Raw genomic sequence first — 20,840 nt, 5'->3', positions numbered from 1 at the left:
AAATTGAAATCAAAATGTAAAAACCTATATAAAAAATTATAAAATTACCCAAATTAAAAATTATTAAATACAAATTAAATGAAAATATAAGTTAAAAAATGTACAAAAATAAGTGAAACTAAGACAAAAACTAAATAAAACTACAAAAATTAGCCATAAAATTGTCCTATAAAAATATTAAGATTAATATATAATAAATATTCGTTAAAATAAGTTAAGCATGTATATTTACAAAACATTGTTAAACGATAAAATAATTAAAATCTGAATTTTACAATTAAAAATATGGTTTAAAAGTGTATTTAAAATGGGCTGAATAGAGTATTAGGGTAGCAATATTCGTTTTTGGGGTATTTCAATAAAAAACTTGGCTACTGAAATACCAAGGTTGACTGAAAGATGTCAAATGGGGTGGGAAAAGCCAAGGAGGTATTACAACAAAACCTCGTGTCGTAATGGAAATCTGACCATTGTCCATTCTAAGTTAAAAGGCTACAAAGAGGTATGGTTTTACATCCGTTTCATTTTTGTATTTATTTTTTTTTAGCATCTTTAAAGTAAATTGACAGTTACGAAACGAACCGAGTATGATGATGGTACAACAATATTAAATGTACAGTCAGTGGACAAAAAGAACTCCCCCATCCGGCGAGCTAAGCCGCAGCTCTACCAACCTGTACCAACTCCACTTAACCGTACTGTTACATTTATGGCGCCCAACTATCGAGCAACTTAAATTTTTCATTATTTCACATAGCCAAAACTCTGTACAAGATTTCATTCGCGCATCGGTATCCCGGAAGGCACGTTTAGAGCCATGTCGCGTTGTACAGGTACGCAGATGTAATCAAATGCAGAAGTCCCAAATCGATTCATATGACAATGCGATCAAAAGGGAAACATATTCATGTAAGGCTATATAGCAACGTAAATATTCGTTCCCTTTTGAAAGCAAAACTCATTGATTCCGAAAGGCACAAAGTTTTTTCTTACCAAATTGTAATTCATACTTACTTTCGAAACCTAAAGCCATTTTCTAACAAACAACAATTTTTGATTTAAAATGGACGATTTATTTGATATGTTTATTAACAAATAAACATGATTTAAATTTTATTTCAGTACAATTCATTTTTCTTAATATTTACATTTCTAATAAAAAATTAGAAAGCATTAAATTTTTGAAAAATTATAATAATTGTATTTCAGATTTCTATTTACAAAATATTGCTTATAAATTGCTATCTGAAAACATTTATTCAGCCCTAACATTTAAATAAAAATCATACACAAAAAAAGCATTATAAATTACTTCAAAACGTAGAAAATCAAAAAGATCTCTAATTATTTAAAAATTATACAAAATAAAAAAATATACACACACAAATTCAATTTATTATTATTAAAACGTCAATAAAAAGAATATAAAAAATATTTACAAGCTGTTAGATTTATGAACAGATAAAAATATTATTAATTAAAAAAAAAAAACTTTCAAAAAAAAAAAATAATAATAATAAATTAAAAACAAAGAAATATTTAAAAAAATACCAATAACTGAATTATATAAAAAAAGAACCAAACAAACAAAAAGAAACTACCTTTGACAATTTAATTATATAAAAAAACAACACATTTATTTGTTGAAAGTAAAAAAAAATAATAATTGTCATTTACATTAAAATAAGTATATATACCAAAACAACAATTATTTATATATCTGATTTTACATAATTAAATTGTCATCAGAAAGCACTATAAGAAAAGTAAACAAAGTCATTCTTTAATTTCTTATGAAAATATATATTAAATTTCATAATAATAATTAAGACATCATTATCAAAAAAAAAAAAAATATAAAAGAAATTATTACAATTGAATATTATAGAAATAAACATTTATTGTATGAAATAATTGATTTACTCAATATATATTTATTATATAAATTAATTCAAGTTTTAAATTACTTTAAAAAAATCCTTAATAAATATATAAATGTATATTTCTATAATGATTAATTAAATTAAGAATATAAAAAAACGACAAATTAAGATTTATATATAAGTATAAAAGTAGTTATTTATTTTTCAAAAAAAAATTACCTAAAAAGAAAAAAAGAAATAGGAAAAAAGTATTAAAATATTTTCACAAAGAAAATCTTTATTATAATACATATTCACAAAAACATTTATACATATAATTTTGTACAAATATTTTTATATAAATTTCAAAATTAACATTTACACATACTTATATACTTTTTCAATACTAACTGAAAACAATCTTATTACAAATTTATCCTTTCTTACGAACAATTTCGTCCTTTTTGATTTTCAAATCTGATTCTTGACTTATATCGTTTCAATTATTATAATGGCTAGTAAAAACCAAGCAAATAGAACCTCAAGCAGACTTGCAAGTAAAAATGCTTCAGCTGCAAATAACGACAACCTCCCCAGCACATCCCAAGCTGCAATGCTAAACAACAATCCTTTAGGTACTAATTTTTTGTCATTTGGTATGACACCTAATCCTCCTACAAATGCTCTAAATTTGATGAATAATTCGCAATCGCCTGCACAAGATGCAAACAGGACTGTGGTTGAAACAGGTATTCCACCACTGATGTCCATTGCAACTTCTTTACCTACGGGTCCACTAACTTCTACAGGTCCTGAAACATCATCACCTGAACCAAATAGTTCAATAACAAGGCCGCCTTATAGCGAATTAACAGGTTATCAGACAACCGGAGAACAAAACATCCCTCCGAGAATGTCTGCTGTTAACGACAACATCAATTTAGAAGCACCAATAACGAGCAATAATGGTCCAAGTCTTAGGGAATACATAAGTGCTTCTGTAAGAGTTGCCCAATCAGAGGCATTACAAGCGATGGAAAACAGAATCGTACGAATGATTCCACATATAGTGAGAAGTTCTATGAATTCCTTTAACATTACCACAGACCAAATTGAAATCGAACCAGAACCACCAAGGCCAAATAGACAAAATGACAACCCACATTTTCCACCACCAACACAGCCAACAGTTCCACACAATCAACCTCAAAATCATAGGGAACGATATTCTCAAAATTTTAACCAAAATTTCCAATTGGGTTATAAGCCTATCACCCCTTTACAACTCCAAAAATGGGGATTGAAATTTGACGGCTCTGCAAAGTCAGTCAGTGTAGAAGAATTTGTTTTTCGAGCTGAGTCTTTAAGATTGGACTACAACTGTCCTTTACATGTATTTGTAAAAGGTTTTCACCACCTACTCGCAGGAAGAGCCTACGATTGGATTTGGTTGTTTAGGCAGCAGAACCCTGTATGTGAATGGGATCATTTAAAATACCATTTCATTAAGAAATTTCGAAACTTTGAAAGTGATTTCGAAATACAAAGGAAGATAATAGATCGTCGACAGCTTCCATCGGAAACCGCCGATATCTATATATCAGAAATTGTTAGACTTAAAAACCAGATGAGGATACCAATACCTGAATTTGAAATCGTCAAGATAATAAAAGACAATCTTAAAGAAGGACTTGTCCAACTTATCTATGCCAAATACATAGATACAATTGACGACCTTCTTGAAGAGTGTAAGAGAGCTGAAGCAACAATTTCAAAACGACAAGCTTTTAGACAGCAACAACAACATCAGAATTTCAGACGAGTTCATGAACTTGATCTCGATTCTAACGAGTCCTTTGAAACTCCACTTGAAGTTGAAGCTTTACACAACAGCAAAACAGTACCAACTAAGCAAATCACTTGTTGGAACTGTAAGGAAATAGGGCATACTTTTATTGACTGTGAGTTGGACCAACGTAACAAATTTTGTTACAGATGTGGGTTCGACGGAGTTACGTCACCAAATTGTCCAAAATGTCTGGGAAACAAGTTGAAGAACATGGGAAAGACTGGGAACACATGTTCTCAACAAGATTCAACCCAGTAAGAGCCACAGAACCTGATCTGGCAACACTTAAACAAAATACACAGCAAAAAAATGAAAATACCAAAATATACCATTCTGATTCTACAAAACTAACAAAGAAATTAAAAACTATTATCCCATATGAGGAAAGACTAGAAAATTACAATAAAGTAAGGGCAGAAATCTTCAAAGATTTTATACCTCAGGTCAGCAAAAAGGTAGCTAAGGCAAGACAGTCTCATAAACACAGAAAGCAAGAAAGAAACGAAATAGCTTCCGCTTGTTTGGAGGTAGAAAATGACATAAGACCCTATTTGAATGTCAAAATAAACGGTTCTGAATTCATAGGTCTTATGGACAGCGGCGCTCCTGTGAGTTGCCTAGGCAAAAATTGCCTAGAGAATGCCAAAAAGATAAATGCAAATATATTGAATTTTAAATCTTGCATAAAAACTGCTGATGGCAAGCAACAGGAGATAATAGGCAAAATTAAAGTCAATGTTAATTGCGGTAATAAGACTAAAGAAATGACTTTATACTTAGTGCCCAATCTGAAGCAAACCCTCATACTTGGATATGACTTTTGGCAACACCTAAATGTCAAAATATCATTTGAACCAGACGTAAACGAATTATGTGACGACATTACAGATTTAGCAGAGGATATCAAAATGCATAAGCTCACATATGAAGATAATATAAGATTAGAGAATGCAAAGCTCTCATTTCGGTGCTATACTAAGTTCGGACTAGGGAAAACTCATTTGGAACAGCATGAAATTGATGTTGGCAATGCCATTCCGAGAAAAATGAGATATTATCCCGTCAGTCCAGCGGTTCAAAAACTCATGAACGCTGAACTCGACCGTATGCTAGAGTTAGACGTTATAGAGGTAGCCCGAAATGCTGAGTGGAACAATAGAGTCACACTAGTCATAAAGCCGAATAAGAACCGATTGTGTCTTGACGCGAGGGAATTAAATAAGGTAACAAGGAAAGATGCCTACCCTTTGCCGAACATAGACGGTTTACTGGCAAGACTAGGTGACACTCACTTCATATCTGCCATCGATCTAAAGGACGCATTTTGGCAAATTCCTCTGGAGGAATCAAGTCGCCCCTTGACAGCGTTCACAGTCCAAGGTAGACCTCACTACCAATTTAAGGTCATGCCTTTCGGACTGTGCAATGCTGCTCAAAGGATGTGCAGACTCATGGACAAGGTGATTCCTCCAGAGTTGAAAGACCGAGTGTTTGTGTACCTGGACGATCTTTTGGTTGTTTCCCAGAGTTTTGATGTGCATATTGATATGCTAAAGGTGGTAGGAGACAGGTTAACAAATGCAGGATTAACCATCAACATGGAAAAATCCAAGTTTTGTTACAAAGAGCTAAAGTACCTTGGCTACATAGTTGGTGCAGGTAAGCTCAAACCTGATCCTGGTAAAATCGAGGCAATAGTCAACATAAGACCTCCTAAATCACAGAAAGACGTGAGGAAATTTTTAGGTACCGTAGGATGGTATAGAAGATTCATCCACGATTTCTCTACACTCACATCTCCTTTAACAGACACGTTAAAGAAAAGTCCAAAATTCGTTATGACATCAGAAGCCCTTGATTCGTTTGAAAAGTTGAAGAATTGTTTAGTGTCTAGTCCTATATTGTCGAGTCCTGACTTCACTAGACCACTCTACGTTCAGTGTGACGCATCAAACGTCGGTGTTGGCGCTGTTCTTTTTCAGAAAGATGAAGATGAAGGAGAACATCCTATCGAATATTTTTCCAAGAAACTGAACAGTGCTCAACGAAACTATTCAACGACGGAAAAAGAATGTCTAGCAGTCATACTCGCAATAGAAAGATTCAGACAATATATAGAACTTATGGAATTTACGGTAATAACCGACCATTCCAGCCTACAATGGCTGATGAGGCAGAAAGACTTAAATGGCCGTCTTGCAAGATGGAGTTTAAAACTCCAAGGGTACACCTTCACGATAGAACATCGCAAAGGTACTAAAAATGTTGTACCCGACATGCTTTCACGCATGGATATGGAGGAAATCGCCATAGAAACTGCCTCACTCATAGACTTCAATTCAGATGAATTCAAAAATGAAAAGTACTTGACTTTAATTGACACAATAGAACAAAACAAACAGCGATTACCTGACCTCAAAGTGTCTGAAGGTATCGTCTACAAAAGGATAAAATTCAACAGTACAGATGTTGAAAATGAGAGTGAATGTTGGAAGATATGGTTACCAGGTAGCTTAACAAAAGAAATAATTAAAAAGTCGCACGAAAATAACACATGTCATGGCGGCATATCAAAAACTTTGTTTAACATACGACAGTATTTCTATTGGCCATCGATGGTCAATGAAATAAAAGAATACATTAATAACTGTCAGATGTGTAAGGAGATTAAGCACCCTAAACAAGTGCTCAGGCCACCAATGGGTAACGAAGTTGTTACGCAGAGGCCTTTTCAAAAAATTTACATAGATTTTTTTGGGTCCATACCCAAGAACAAAATCTGGTAAAGCATACATATTTATTGTGTTAGATCACAAAACAAAATTTGTATTGCTAAAACCCATGACAAAGGCAACTGTAACACAAGTGACAAAATTTTTAGTTGAGGAAGTATTTTATAAGTTCGGAGTACCGGAATTTATTCATTCCGATAACGGAAAACAATTTACTTCCGAAATGTTCAAAGACACCTTGAAACTATTTGGTATAAAACACATACGAACTGCCATACACGCGCCACAAGCTAATGCTAGTGAACGTGTAAACCAATCCATACTCACTAGCATACGGACGTACATAAATACTGATCAGTCTAGGTGGGACGAAAAACTGCCCAAAATCGAGTGTGCCTTGCGATCGACGTTACACGCCTCAACAGGTACATCTCCATATTTTGCCTTAACAGGCTACCAAATGATAACGCATGCGGATGCTTATACAATTCTGCGTAAACTGAGTGCATTAGAAGATGGTACCATTGATATTTTACCTGAGTCTGACAAGATGCAAATATTGCACAAGAATATTAACAAAAATTTACACCAGGCATATGAACGCAATACACGTTCATATAACAAAAGAAGCCGAATAGTAAATTTTAAGCCAGGACAAGAAGTCTACAGAAAAAACTTTGTCCAAAGTAATTTCACCAAAGGGATAAATTCTAAACTATGCAAGCCCTGGTTAAAATGTAGAATTAGAAAGGCTCTCGGCAACTGTTATTATGAGGTCGAAAACTTAAAGGGTCAGTTGATTGGCACAATACATGGCCAACATCTTAAACAATAAAATTGGAATAAAAACTTATAACAACTTTTAGTACGTTCTACAAATGACAATATTTCTCACCATTTGTCCAAACATATTGATCTGCAACGTTGATGATGATTCGACAACTAAATACAATATTTCCAGCTTTTATGAAATGTCCCACGATGTTATTTTAAATCTAAAAAAAGAAAAGAAAAAAATTAGTAAAACCGTCAAATAATTTGAACCTGAAAGAAGAGAAACAAATTGCATTAGTATTTAAAAAAAAAGATATTAATGACATAAATAACTTATCTGCTTTTCAAATAGTTTGTTTGTATTCGATGAAAACAATAACTTCCACACATAATTATAGCCATGAGCAATCGTACAAATATTCAGGTAACAAGAAGCATTTCCACAAGCAAACACACCGACATTACTACACAGCATTGTGATAGACAATATTCCTGAAAAAGAATACAAAAAAGTTGTTATTAGAATACATTTTAGAAACTTAATAAAATTGGAATTATACTTTCCTATTTTAAACATATGCCTTATTCAAACATTGTCATTTAATAATAGCTTATCAATGATGTTGTGATCTCTTTATAGGCCTCTATGATTTTACACAAATAATTAACAGAGAATTTTCATTGTTATCATTCTGAAAACAAAACAAAAAAAATCATGTTAAAAACATAAAGGCATATACACTCACAAACAGATATGTATCTACCTGAATTCATCTTAAAGTGTAGTATCCTTTTTCAGGACCTTTTTTTTCAAATGTATAAATGTGCACTATTGGAATTATACGCTCCTTTCTATGAGTTACAAACATTCCTTTTTGTTGCCAATTTAACCTGTTTGACATTACACATTCAGCCACAGTCATTCATCATCCCACACATCATCAGTTTTGTACCTGTAAAGAAAAACAAAAGTTTGTTAGAACTCGAAACATAACAAAGACTCATTGGAAATATACTTCCCTCCTTAACAATTTGCCAACTCCTCATACACACAAACATAGTGTTTACATATTGACAAGTCTGTCTTCGGCATGAATTTTGTTCAATGACACAAAGCACTTCCATTCTACCTGAAAATACATGAAGAGTTACCAATTTTATTCTAATATAATATTCACAGATAATTATGTACCTGACCAAAACTTTCGCAAATTCCCAAATCATTTAACTCCACGGGTTTTCGTAAAATGATCTGGCTTTGTGACAGCCACTGTAGTCTGTGGCATGTTCCTTTCGATTGAACACATCACATACATCCATAGCGAAACCTTCATTTCATCCACCTTTGTCTGTGGTATGGAATTGACACCGCACAACACACAGCCATGTAAACATGTAATGGCAATTGCTTCTAGCAACCAAATGCAATTCTTATTCCTTATTTCACAAAGGAAATCCACAGGAGAAGTTGTTGATTCAAAACTATTAATATTTAATTATGTTTTGTCTACAAAACACGACAATATTCATTTTTCTATTTACTATTATTTTCATTTGTTTTCAATGTTGACAAAACATTGAACAAAACAAAAAATGAATAAAGATATGAACATCTGTTATCTAGTGTTGTAAGGTTCCTCAATTTTATGTGGCGTGTTTACACGACCATGTAATATCAGGTTCCCCTCAAACTGTAAATAAATTTAAACTGTACAGTAAATTTATTTATTGTTAGCAAAGTTATTATTCTTTTTAACGCAATAGCAACGAGGATAAATATATTTGATTGCTCTTTAATAGAATTGAATAATAATTCAGAATAAACAAAACAATTTTGTTTACAGCATTTTTACACGAGTGTTCGAATAAAGTCGTTCGCCTGTCGAAAGGCGTGCATTGAATTAATATTTTCCATTAATTTTGAAAATTATTGTTATTTTCAATACAATTTTTATTTCTGTTTTCATAATGTCAAAACAACAAGGTCAACATGTCAAAACAATGCTTGTGTATACAGACTTTCAGTTATTTGCTTTCGTTTTTGTTTCTATTTTTTAACTCGATTTTGAATAAATGGATAAGACATGTGTACGGGATTGTGAATGAAACACCATCTTCTTCCTTCGGCATCTGTATAAAAGTCTTGGTACATTACTTTTCATTCATCTTTTTTCTTTCGAAAGTTTTTGGTTTTCAATACATTTTTTTAATTTAAATATGTCATAATTTAACTTTTCGATAAATTCTCTCATTTGTTAGAGATAGGACATATTTATCCGTCCTTCGGAGAATATTTCTACTCGAACAACGAATGGAAAACGAACAATGTAGCGTGGAAACGGCACATTACAAATTAAAATGTTTGTTGAGATTTACAATCTTATTAGCGCCATCTGGAGTTAGCGCTAGACCTCAACTGATTAATCTCAAGATCCACCAGAGTTGTAATGTAGTTGACACGTCATCACAAAAACTCCAACATGTGGATTTTGACCTTCAAGGAAAGTCACATCGAAGTTTCTATCACAAAGTCATAGATAATCGAGTGAACAAGTGTCATAATTAAGATAACCTCCTAAAATTGTGAATTTCCACAGCCGTTGAAGTCCAAAAAGAAGTATTTAAAAAAAACTTTGTGACATAAATTTAAATATTCAAATTTATTAAGACCAAATACTACTTGCTCATTGTTAAAACACAATATTTTTTTTAAATTAGAAAATAAATTGCTCTCGGGTAAGCCTAATTTTGATTGAAATACATTATAGTTTGTGTTAAAACATATTAAAACAAATTGCTTCATCCTATATTAAAGGATATTGTGGAAAAATCCTCACATTCATCTAAGGATTTAGACGCAATATACCTTAGGTGGAGAACAAAGCGCCAAGCCAAATTTCGGCATATCACCTGTTGATGGTAACACCACCATGTCCCGAGCCATTGTAACGAGGCAAAACGGCAATATATTTAATTTCATAACCACCAGCTGAAACAGAACTTCATGACATTTAACATACTGCCATCTCATTGTCATAATATGAAACAACAGGTCTGATCACATTATATTGAGTGAGTACAAAAGCCAAAAAATTGCAGTACAGTGACTATCAAACTGTAATAAAAAGATTTCTTTATGGAAAAGTGCGAAAATTGTAAGAAAAACTAGTTAAAAATTTTAATATTTTCATATTCACGTGTCATAAATTCGTGATTGTAATACTTAACCCTATTTTTACCGACCAACGTGGTCACATAAACCAAAAAGTCATTAATTTTACTAAGTCTTTAAAAATTAAAAATCAATTAAATAAGTCTCAATAATATACAGCATACTTTTAGGCGCATTGATTTTCTAAACAATAATATCTCTGTATAAACGTTTTTGTGGGAAAAATATCGCAGAAAAACACAAAAGAATTGCATGCAAAACATTTTTATCTTTTTATTAAAAATCATCAAAAATATGACTAAAAACATGAAATTTGCTGAAAAGAAAGAAAAGAAGGAAAAATTATGATTATTAAAATTGAAATCAAAATGTAAAAACCTATATAAAAAATTATAAAATTACCCAAATTAAAAATTATTAAATACAAATTAAATGAAAATATAAGTTAAAAAATGTACAAAAATAAGTGAAACTAAGACAAAAACTAAATAAAACTACAAAAATTAGCCATAAAATTGTCCTATAAAAATATTAAGATTAATATATAATAAATATTCGTTAAAATAAGTTAAGCATGTATATTTACAAAACATTGTTAAACGATAAAATAATTAAAATCTGAATTTTACAATTAAAAATATGGTTTAAAAGTGTATTTAAAATGGGCTGAATAGAGTATTAGGGTAGCAATATTCGTTTTTGGGGTATTTCAATAAAAAACTTGGCTACTGAAATACCAAGGTTGACTGAAAGATGTCAAATGGGGTGGGAAAAGCCAAGGAGGTATTACAACAAAACCTCGTGTCGTAATGGAAATCTGACCATTGTCCATTCTAAGTTAAAAGGCTACAAAGAGGTATGGTTTTACATCCGTTTCATTTTTGTATTTATTTTTTTTTAGCATCTTTAAAGTAAATTGACAGTTACGAAACGAACCGAGTATGATGATGGTACAACAATATTAAATGTACAGTCAGTGGACAAAAAGAACTCCCCCATCCGGCGAGCTAAGCCGCAGCTCTACCAACCTGTACCAACTCCACTTAACCGTACTGTTACATCAGTTAAACCACATTTCAAAAACCAGAACTTTAATTTTCCATTTAGAAATTTTTAATTTATTGGGGCAAAGATGGAAAAAACATTTTTTCACTTTGTTCCATATGGTGTACAATATTTCACATTTGTGTCATAAGCGTGGATATGGAACAATTCGACAAACATTCTTTTTTTTTAAAAAAATGCTCTATAAATGTTATATTCCAATATATATTCCTCTGTATTTTTGCAAATATGTCCTATATACTATTATTAGTAATTCAAGTCAGCTTTAGTCAGCTCCACGCCGTTGTGAGGCAAAACATTAAAATGCGATTATCTCAAAACGGGCAAATGGCGTATGGAACACTTAAGCATAACACCGACGATATGTATATGTTCCCATATGGGTTACACAGGAAAACCGAATTTGCCTTTATGTTTAATACGTATTTTTTTTTAATTTTCATAAATTATCCCCCTTTAATGTAAATTTCTCGTTACTGTGAATTTATCAAATACTCTTCACCACTGTACGAATATTACGAATATTTTCTATTATCTTATCAAAAAATCATTTATAATGCGATTTCTTTTCATCATCGTTTTTCCATTGTTGCTGGATATGGAGGAGTGTACAGGGCAGGTGTGTAAAACAACAACCATATGCACTTCGCCTACCGCACCAGCAACAAAAGTTATGTTTTGAGGGGGCTTCTGAATTCCCCACCATCATATTAATTCAGTACGTTGTGCTGTGCAAACATTGATCGCTTGAAGGGAAGGTGGGTTAGGCAGATGATTCAGGGTAGGGCAGGGTAATACAGACTGTTTTAATTCGAGAGTGTACTTGCAGTCAGTACCTAACAAAGTGTTTAACCGTTTACTTGCTACGAGAGACCTTTTAAAAGTGACAAAACCAATCATCATCATTTTTACAAACGATCGAATTCAAATAATAACGAAGAAAAAATTCAGTTAAAAATTAAAAAAAAACAATTGTGACAACAACAACGGTAAATAAACATTTCGAAAATGAACAAAAACACAGAAAATAAACAAAACTACAAAAAATAATTGCGAATTAAATATACTCACGAAAATTGTTTTCGAGCAGTGGCAGTCGGCGGAAACGCTAGCAGAGTGTAGTAGATTGCTCCCGCAGATGTCAAATACAACAGCAACGAGAAATGAGATTCAGTAGTGCCGTCTTGTGTATAATTTCGCTTACAAAAACATATTAAATTCTCCCGATTTTTCACATTAGAAATGAGTCATGGCGCACGCTGTGTGCCTCAGTGTTTTGTTTGCCTAGTGGTTGTTTGTTACTGGTGCTGCTTTTTCTGCTGCTGCAGTATTGTTCAGAAGTGAAAATGAAAACTTGGAGATGATCTAACTATTGTTTTGTATAGTATCGCGTAAATGTGGGTGCAATCTTCAGTCTGTGTATTTACTAGATTTGTTCAAGTGCCGGTATCTCTGAGGTTATCAATGTAAATGAGTGTAAGCGGGTGTGTAAACACAATGACGCCAGTGGTTATTGTTTATCCATAATATTCCCATTCAGTCCCTGGCCCTATTTTTAAATGCACATAAGTACATACATTTGTAATACGAGTACACTAAGGACTTGTTGGCGCTTTTTTAAATAATTAAAAAAAAAACTGTCATTTGACAAGCTAAAATAATACCAACGAAAACATTACAGCGTAATATCAACATATACAGTGAAAGAAAAGAATACCAAATACACCCGGGTTTTATAAAATAGTAAAAAGTTTATGACAATTTATCAATATGCATCAACAGTTAATTAAATGTATAGGTCCAAATGTACATAAAGTAATTTTACTTACGACCATTTTTCAGTTTTTTTTTCAGATTATTTTAGAAAAACTGACAATCAAAACTGATCGTGTGTACCGCGCTTTAGACCCTGGAGGGATACAAACAGAAGCACACGTACACTATATACAACATTGTGTAGTTTCGTTAGGTTGAGTCATTTGAAACTTTGAAACAATATTTGTCTCCCTAACTCAAATTAAGTTCGAAGATAGGTTATATAGGACAACCTGCGGTACCTGCCGTGTTGAGCAAGACCAGCTTCCTGACATAATAACCAAAAACCCTGAAAAACATACGATGATCATCAGTTTTGTGCTTTAATCCTGTTTAAGTCTCGTATCGTTTTTTTTTTCTTTGGTACAACGCTATAATTATATTCTCCTTAGTTCTCTCAATAAGGTTCGGAATGTTCTGAAAAGAAGGTTTATGGTATTTTGGTGTACCAGTTTCATTTAAATTGACTGTAAAGTTTCTACATACATACATATGTATGTTAGTTTTGCAATTGTAAACTTCGTAACTGTGTATTTTTATATCTGTTTCAATCGACAAATGACACAATTTGAATTGCATTAAATAATGAATTTTTCTGGCACCACACGTAAATGTTCAAAGAAGAGAGTTCGCTAATTGCCAAAAACTGATACAAACAACAAATGATGGAATTGAATGAAATTATTATATGGCAATAATGTTGATAAGATACCACCATTGAATATTCTATGAACTGGGAATCTCATTACAGTCGTGTTTAAAATGATAGCAGAATATAAAGTATTAGTAATACTAGTAAACAACTATTATTCGTTTTTGTCGATAGAACCTACGACAATAAATAGAATTTCAATTCAAAACTAAATCCAGAAATGTTTGGGCAGGAAAGGACGCCATGTCTATACTCTATCTACAATATTTATTGTAAATGTAATATGACCATTACGAAAGCATTCAAATTAATCATGAATGTCAACTCCTCATGAATTTTCTCACATTCTCTTTTAAGTTGTTACGGCAGGGAGACAAAATTCACGGGAAGTTTACATTCATGATCGGGCTGATTAATTTTTAATTTATTTCATAATCATAATGAAATTTTAAATATTTGCGTATGAGTCTCCTGAATTTACGTCAAGAACAAATTTAATACAGCCTATGCGAAAATTTACAGTTACAGTCTTTGCGAACCTTCAGGAACTATCTTCCAAATGTGGTAATAATTTCAAAATTTGTTTGTGGGACCCTCGATAACAACAAAATCGGAAAAATTCTAATAAATAATTTAAAATAACGAAATATAATTTTGGTTTGTAGCAAGGTAATTTAAGGGAGAATTATTGATACTTTTTAAACTACTGGCAGTATGTTATCGAGGTTAGCGAATTATCGGATTCTACTGTATTATCTATCCACATAATGGTCAAGAGACAACAATGCGAAGCATATACCATTCCATATTAATAATGATTGGGACATCGCAACCTCTGCCTTTATACGAGGTTTGTTCAGAAAGTGTCTCATTATTCCTTTTACATAGCCAATCATCACAGACTACACAAAAAATGACTATGACCTTTATGGAGATAAGTATGGAAAATAATATTATAGTGTTGCAACAAAGACTACTAAATACGACAGGTGTATTAAGGAGTAGCCCTAAATATTGCGACTTTTCGGGGCTCTAAATATCAGAACTACTTTCTGTCGCTTCCCCCAACAACCAAAATTATTACGTTGAAGTCATGATCACATTACTATCAGCTACTAAAATTTGTGGATTTAAGCGCAAAAGCATTGAACTTTTGTGGAGGAGCAACTTATCACAATTTCAAAGCAATCATCGAACAACCCTTAAACTGCACTCAATCGAAAATGTTTAATTTTTGTAAGGTACCGGAAGAAATATTACGCAACCAACCCAGCATCAAACCAATGCTGCTACAACAACAAAGTTTTTTTAACGTTTGTATCATCGGTTACTCCTTTTGAGAATTAGGGGAGATACTCGAAGAAGTGAACCGAAATGGCAAATCTTCGAACATGATATAAGTTTGGACAAAACATTACGAGGGGCAAAATTTCGACCAAATCGACTGATCCGTTCGAAAATTGTGCGCACCAGACAGAAAGACATACGGATTATTCTAAATAGACTCCAAATTGTCTGAAACGGATTTCCTCCAAACATACTTGAGGTCTAAAACTATATTTCGGAGGAGGAAGTTAAAAATATTTAGTTTGGGGAAATTCAGAGACGACTATAGTTTCGGATATTGTCGTATATCCTATAATTTCTCTTATAAGTTGGTTTTGGTCCATACATATATACACCAAAATGAATGTATCGACGAGCTGAGTCGATCTGGCTATATGTGTCCGTCCGTCCGTCTGTCCATCTAAACTTTGTAGTCCCCAAATTTTGGGTGTTGATGAAGGCCACGGAAGGGTAGAAGCCTATTAATTTTGGTGATGGTCGGATAATATTCAGGGGTCGGAATGGACAAAAAACTTATTTGGAGAAAAAGGCAACATTTTATTTCAAAGCAAATATCTCTTCTTCTATATGGGGTATATCAAAAGCAAAGCCTGCTAATGAAAGTAGAAAATATCACCTTTGCAACAATGTAATGTAGGTGGTCGTAGGTGGTTAAACAACGAAGATATCGCAATAACCGCTAATAGAACCCAACTTTTCATTTTTGCGATTTTAATAATAATGACGAATATCACAACTTTGGTTGGGGAACTTCCAAAAGCAAATTCTGACTATGAAAGTAGAAAATCCCATCTTTACAATGATGCAAAGTAGGTTGGCGTAGGTGGCCAAATAACGGAGATATCGCAAGATCATCATCACTCTACACTTCGCAATTTTGATTGGATATTCACCAAATTTTAGGTCTCCCACAGAGGAAAAAACCTATTGATTTTGGTAATGGTCGGATATTATTCAGGAATCGGAATATGAAAAAAACTTATTTGGAGAAAAGGCTAACGTTTTATTTCAAAGCGAATATCTCTCTTCTGTAAGAGGTATATCGAAAGCAAAACCTGGCAAGGAATGTAGAAAATAGCACCTTTACAACGATGTTAAATAGGTTGTCTAGGTGGTCACACAACAGAGATATCGCAATAGTTGGTAATGTATCCCTTTTTCCATTTTTTGTGCAATCACACTACAGGTCGGAATTTTGATCGAATCCTTACGAAATTTTGGGGGATGATGGGGGCCTCCCAGAAAAAGAAGCCTATTGATGGTTGGCGTACATCCCACTTTTCCATTTTTGTATTTGAGTTGTACTGACCATGCACTTAAACGCGTTTCAACAAAATTGACCTGTATTCATAGCAAAGGTGCTAAGCTATCCCAATTTTAATATTTTGAATTTTACCAATCAAAAGCTTATGCACAGGGGTAGTGGTGTAGGGTATCACATAGTCGGTCCCGACACGACTATAGCCTTGGCTCACTTGTTTTTATATTAAAACCAAAAACTCGTGTCTTATTTTACTTTTTTACAGCCTGTTTAAGTCCACATTAGGCTATTTTCCTTCACATTAGGCAATTATCGGTTTGAAGGAGAGAAAGGAGAGGCATATGTTAACCCTTTGCCTCGCAACACTATCTTTCACCAACAAACTGACAAATGCCGCAAGGAAAATCGCCCAATATGGACTTAAAGTGTCTGTAAAAAGGTACCGTATAAAATAATTGGGTAATGAATTGTTTTGCTACCCTAGGTATACTCCATTAACTTGCTATAAATCTCCGTTAATTTTGGATGAATCAACGGCCAATGCACATTAGTACCAACATACATTCATATATACATGCATGTGAAATAGTATCGCATACCTTTCTTTGTTAATTAATTTTATTTATTGTCGATCTGACGTGTTTAAAAAAATTGGTTCAGGGATTTGAAACCGATATATGGACGTTATTGACAATGTCTCATAATGCTCTATACCAATATGTAGAGATGGTATTATATGTTAGTTTTTTGGGCCCAAAAGTTTGAAAGACGCAGAAATAATGGTTCTAATGGTATTGGATACATTGCTTTAATACCGAAAATTCAAAATTGCCTTCATTTATAATCAAGACATTGACAAGGCTGATTGACCAGTCCACTCACATTTTGTTTTAAAAATGTCATATTTACAACAATGGGACACGCACATCTCCGATATTTATGTCCAAATAAACCGATAAAATATCCGTTGGCAAAGAATAAAAAACATTAACAAATGTATTTCGGAGAAAGCAATAAATAATTCTCTCAATACTTTCTAAATATTTTCTTCGTAACATTGAACTTGTTTTTCTTTCGAAATAATCCCATAACGTTTTAATAATTCACCTGTTGCCAAAGAGAATAACAAAGAACCCTGTATTGAATGGAATAAAATCCATTCAAACTCATTATGGCCACGGCACATCGATAAGATATCACAAAGTTAGTACTAAAATATCTATGGTCTAAATATTTTTTTTCTAATCAAAAGCAGCAACAAGAAGAAGAAGGAAATAACCAACGTTTTTATTTGCCTGATCACTTGAAATCGAAACGACGATTTGCGTTCGAATTATTTGATTTTGCGTTGCCTTTATCATTCAAAGGCTCGAGGGCTAATTGTTCAGTTATTCAGTCAGTCAGCCAACCAGTCATATGAATGATTATGACTGTGCGCTGTAGTAGTAAGCGGCACCTTTTCAATAAATAATATCAACAATATTTGCAATTATTGCGGAAAATTAGAGTAAAGTCGGAATAGAGCGCCGAAGCAGATAATCAACGAAGTGACACAAAATGTCAAATTCTGGAGTAAATGGCGGTTTCGCCAAATGTTTTATATTGTTTATGGCCTTAATTGTATTGGTAAGTACAAATTTAACAAAAAAAATGAAAAAATATAATCAAAGTAAAGAAACATATTGGTCTACCCATTGAGTTAAAAATTCGATGAAAATATTTTGTGCAATACTCATATTAAACAACGTAAATACATATATCGAGATAAGAATAAAGTGTGATTTTCTTGAGGTAAATATTCTTGTGGATTTTATTTACCAAGCTATGCGATCCGAAACATTGCATCAAAATCTTTAATTACTAATTGGGGAAAAGTATATACATACATATATAACTAAATATTTGGATATATTTTTAATTCCTTACAAAACACACGATGAACGTAGTTAACAAGCTAACAAACAAATAAACTCTATGCTAGACCATAACCTACAAAGATCCAATTCCGTAAATATATAACTAAAGTGAGTGTTACAAAATTTAATTTTCTGTTCGGATATATGAAATGTGAGTTATATTTAAGCAATCTACTTTGTGTTGCTGTTATACGTTTAGTGTGGAGGACCCTAATTTGGGTTTGTTGGAAAAAAAACACTTTTCTTTAATGTGAAACAAATTGGGTTTATTATCCAGTAAAGCGAAAAAATAAAGAGAAAAGTGTGAAGGACTAAAAGTGAAAAAAAAAACTGATGTGAGGTAGCAAAATGTTCGATGCCAAGGATGTTATTCAAGAATGGGTGCAAGTGAAATGGAATGCCATTTTTCAGCATCTCCACTCATTCTTTTTACAAGAGCGTGACCCCCAAAAGATGCAATTCATTTTCAGATCCTAAGCATGTCATCTTTACTAACTCGATGGAATGGCATCTTCAACAATTCTTTGGAATGACATCTATACCAATCCTTTGGCATGTCATCTTAACCAATTCCCAAGAATAGCATTTTCACTAATCTTTGGCATGTCATTTTCACCAACCCTTTGGCATGTAATTTTCACGTCTTGTTCGGAAAATGGAAAATGCTGTATTGAAAAATGATTTTAATTTTTTTATTTTATTAATTCAAAGGAATTAATGAAATAACTATAATTTATTTATCATCATAAAGTTTACATCTATATTTGCAGTTTGTTCTCGTTGTTGTAACAGTAGTTAATATGTTTGTATTCTCATTTTTCTGCTTAATCTGACTCTTGGTCTATCAGTCGTAAGAATGTGGCTATTTCGCTATTTATATGGTTTGTAACCACAAAGCTGCATACTTAAGTTTCTTAGCAGGATTGGTAGGGCAATTGAAAAGGAGCAGTGTGTCGTGGGGGCCTGTGCTGTATACTGGGCAGATGTTTTCCACGGTGTCATCAGTACTTGCCCTATTGGAATTTTGACGGCTGCACCATCCCGAGCGTATTGACCCAAAACTACTCTGGTTTGTCCTGACAGCTGGCGCTTCTCAGCTGCGATAGGTGGTGGATGTTCTCCAAGGACCGCATTCACACGATAACTGTTTACTGCATCTGAGTCTGCATTCGTGTGAATGCTACTTAAACCTGGTTGAAGGGCTTGTTGATCGAGGTTCTCTCTTGTAACGTTAGACTTCTCTTATAGTTATTTATGAAGACCCCCTGGCTGCCTGGGCCTGTGGTCTGAATTCTGCTATCATCGTCCATGACATTCAACTCTATTGTTCCCAACTCGGCCGCCCAGGTAGTGAACAGAGAGGCCGTAGATTTATTGGCTGGTATTTGCATATTCCTCGCGTGGAAAAAAATGGTAAGATCAGACAAAAAGGACCTCAGTTTTTCACAAATGTCGTCAGGGAAGGCACCAAGATAGTACAATCATTCGCATACGTTACGTTCTCAATGCGTTTGGAATTCAGAAGAGGTTTTCTTCACTCTACGGGTCTTGGACTTCTTGATCCTAAATTCTACGTACTACTGTCATCCACACTTAAAATTTATTATCCAACGTTTCAAACTTGGACAGTGCGTAGTCTGCTCGATGACATCAAACAACGAGGGTGCTTGACAATATCAAAGGGCTTTGCTAAATCAAGTGTCACTATCACTGTTCTATCGCACAGCTTGCTCTGAGTGAGTCTTCGGCTAATATGGGGATGGCCTTTAGCGCAGTTGTTGTGCTGCTTATGGATCCTATGCTATTGATCGGCAACTGGAAAGTTATTTCTGATGGTGGAAGAACTAAAGCCACAAGGGTCCTTGCTACGGGCGACAAAATCGGCCTGTAAGATTCACCTTTGCTGGCATCCTTTTCGGGCTTCAGTAGCTGACCTATTTTCCAGACTTCGGGAACGATGTGTTTGACAAGCGACAGGTTGTAAATTTAAGGGAGAAACTTGACTTCCGGCTGTCCCAGCTGTGGCAGTCCAAACACCGCCGCTGCACCGCAACAGAGTTTACTTCGTCCACTCTCAGCCACTGATTTTGTTTCATCTTACAAAAGCTTTTCTATTATCTTCTCATCACCAGTTCAGATTTCGACATGGACTCCAACAGCACTACTTTAAGAATTTCTAGTTCGTGAACCTACATTTAACTTGTAATTTTATAACAAAATTTTTGGAAAATTTGGGATGTACAAATCGACTTGTTTTTTTTTTAGTGATCTGTAAAAATGATTCAAATGCTGATGAAAAGATCGGATCTTTCACGACTTCCTTTGCATGGGTTTAAAAGCTAATGAAAAGATCGGATCTTTCACGACTTCATTTGAACCAATGCAAAAGATCCAG

At 33.4% G+C, this 20,840-nt stretch overlaps 1 protein-coding gene and 1 long non-coding RNA gene across 20 annotated transcripts in view; one reads left to right on the top strand and one right to left on the bottom strand.

Moving 5' to 3' along the window:
* Window positions 1-20,840, top strand: part of LOC141402279 (uncharacterized) — a 36,258-nt gene that overhangs the window by 8,750 nt on the left and 6,668 nt on the right. The window contains exons 1-2 of one of the 18 annotated variants that reach the window (XM_073983197.1): window positions 12,162-12,235; window positions 17,782-18,155. In XM_073983197.1, coding sequence (XP_073839298.1) covers window positions 18,087-18,155 — 69 coding nt within the window. In that variant the 5' untranslated portion in view covers window positions 12,162-12,235; window positions 17,782-18,086. Of the gene's footprint in view, window positions 1-12,161; window positions 12,444-12,489; window positions 13,024-17,781; window positions 18,156-20,840 lie in introns of those variants that run through there. The other 17 variants (XM_073983184.1, XM_073983185.1, XM_073983196.1 and 14 more) reach the window with 17 other exon arrangements.
* On the bottom strand, window positions 1,611-9,258 carry LOC141402287 (uncharacterized). 2 transcript variants are annotated; one of them, XR_012412582.1, is made up of 4 exons: window positions 8,410-9,258; window positions 7,982-8,347; window positions 7,339-7,909; window positions 1,611-1,755 (listed from the first exon to the last, which is right to left on the bottom strand). It is a non-coding gene; the product is annotated as an uncharacterized lncRNA (long non-coding RNA). The 2 variants fall into 2 exon arrangements; XR_012412581.1 differs by lacking the exon at window positions 1,611-1,755 and adding an exon at window positions 2,052-2,102 and having other exon boundaries at window positions 8,410-9,257.

This window comes from Musca autumnalis, unplaced genomic scaffold, assembly GCF_047663935.1.
Source record: "Musca autumnalis isolate F117 unplaced genomic scaffold, ASM4766393v1 scaffold_4, whole genome shotgun sequence".
Taxonomy (NCBI): domain Eukaryota; kingdom Metazoa; phylum Arthropoda; class Insecta; order Diptera; family Muscidae; genus Musca; species Musca autumnalis.
Note: the sequence above shows the minus strand (reverse complement) of the source record. Positions and strands in the feature narration are given on the sequence as shown.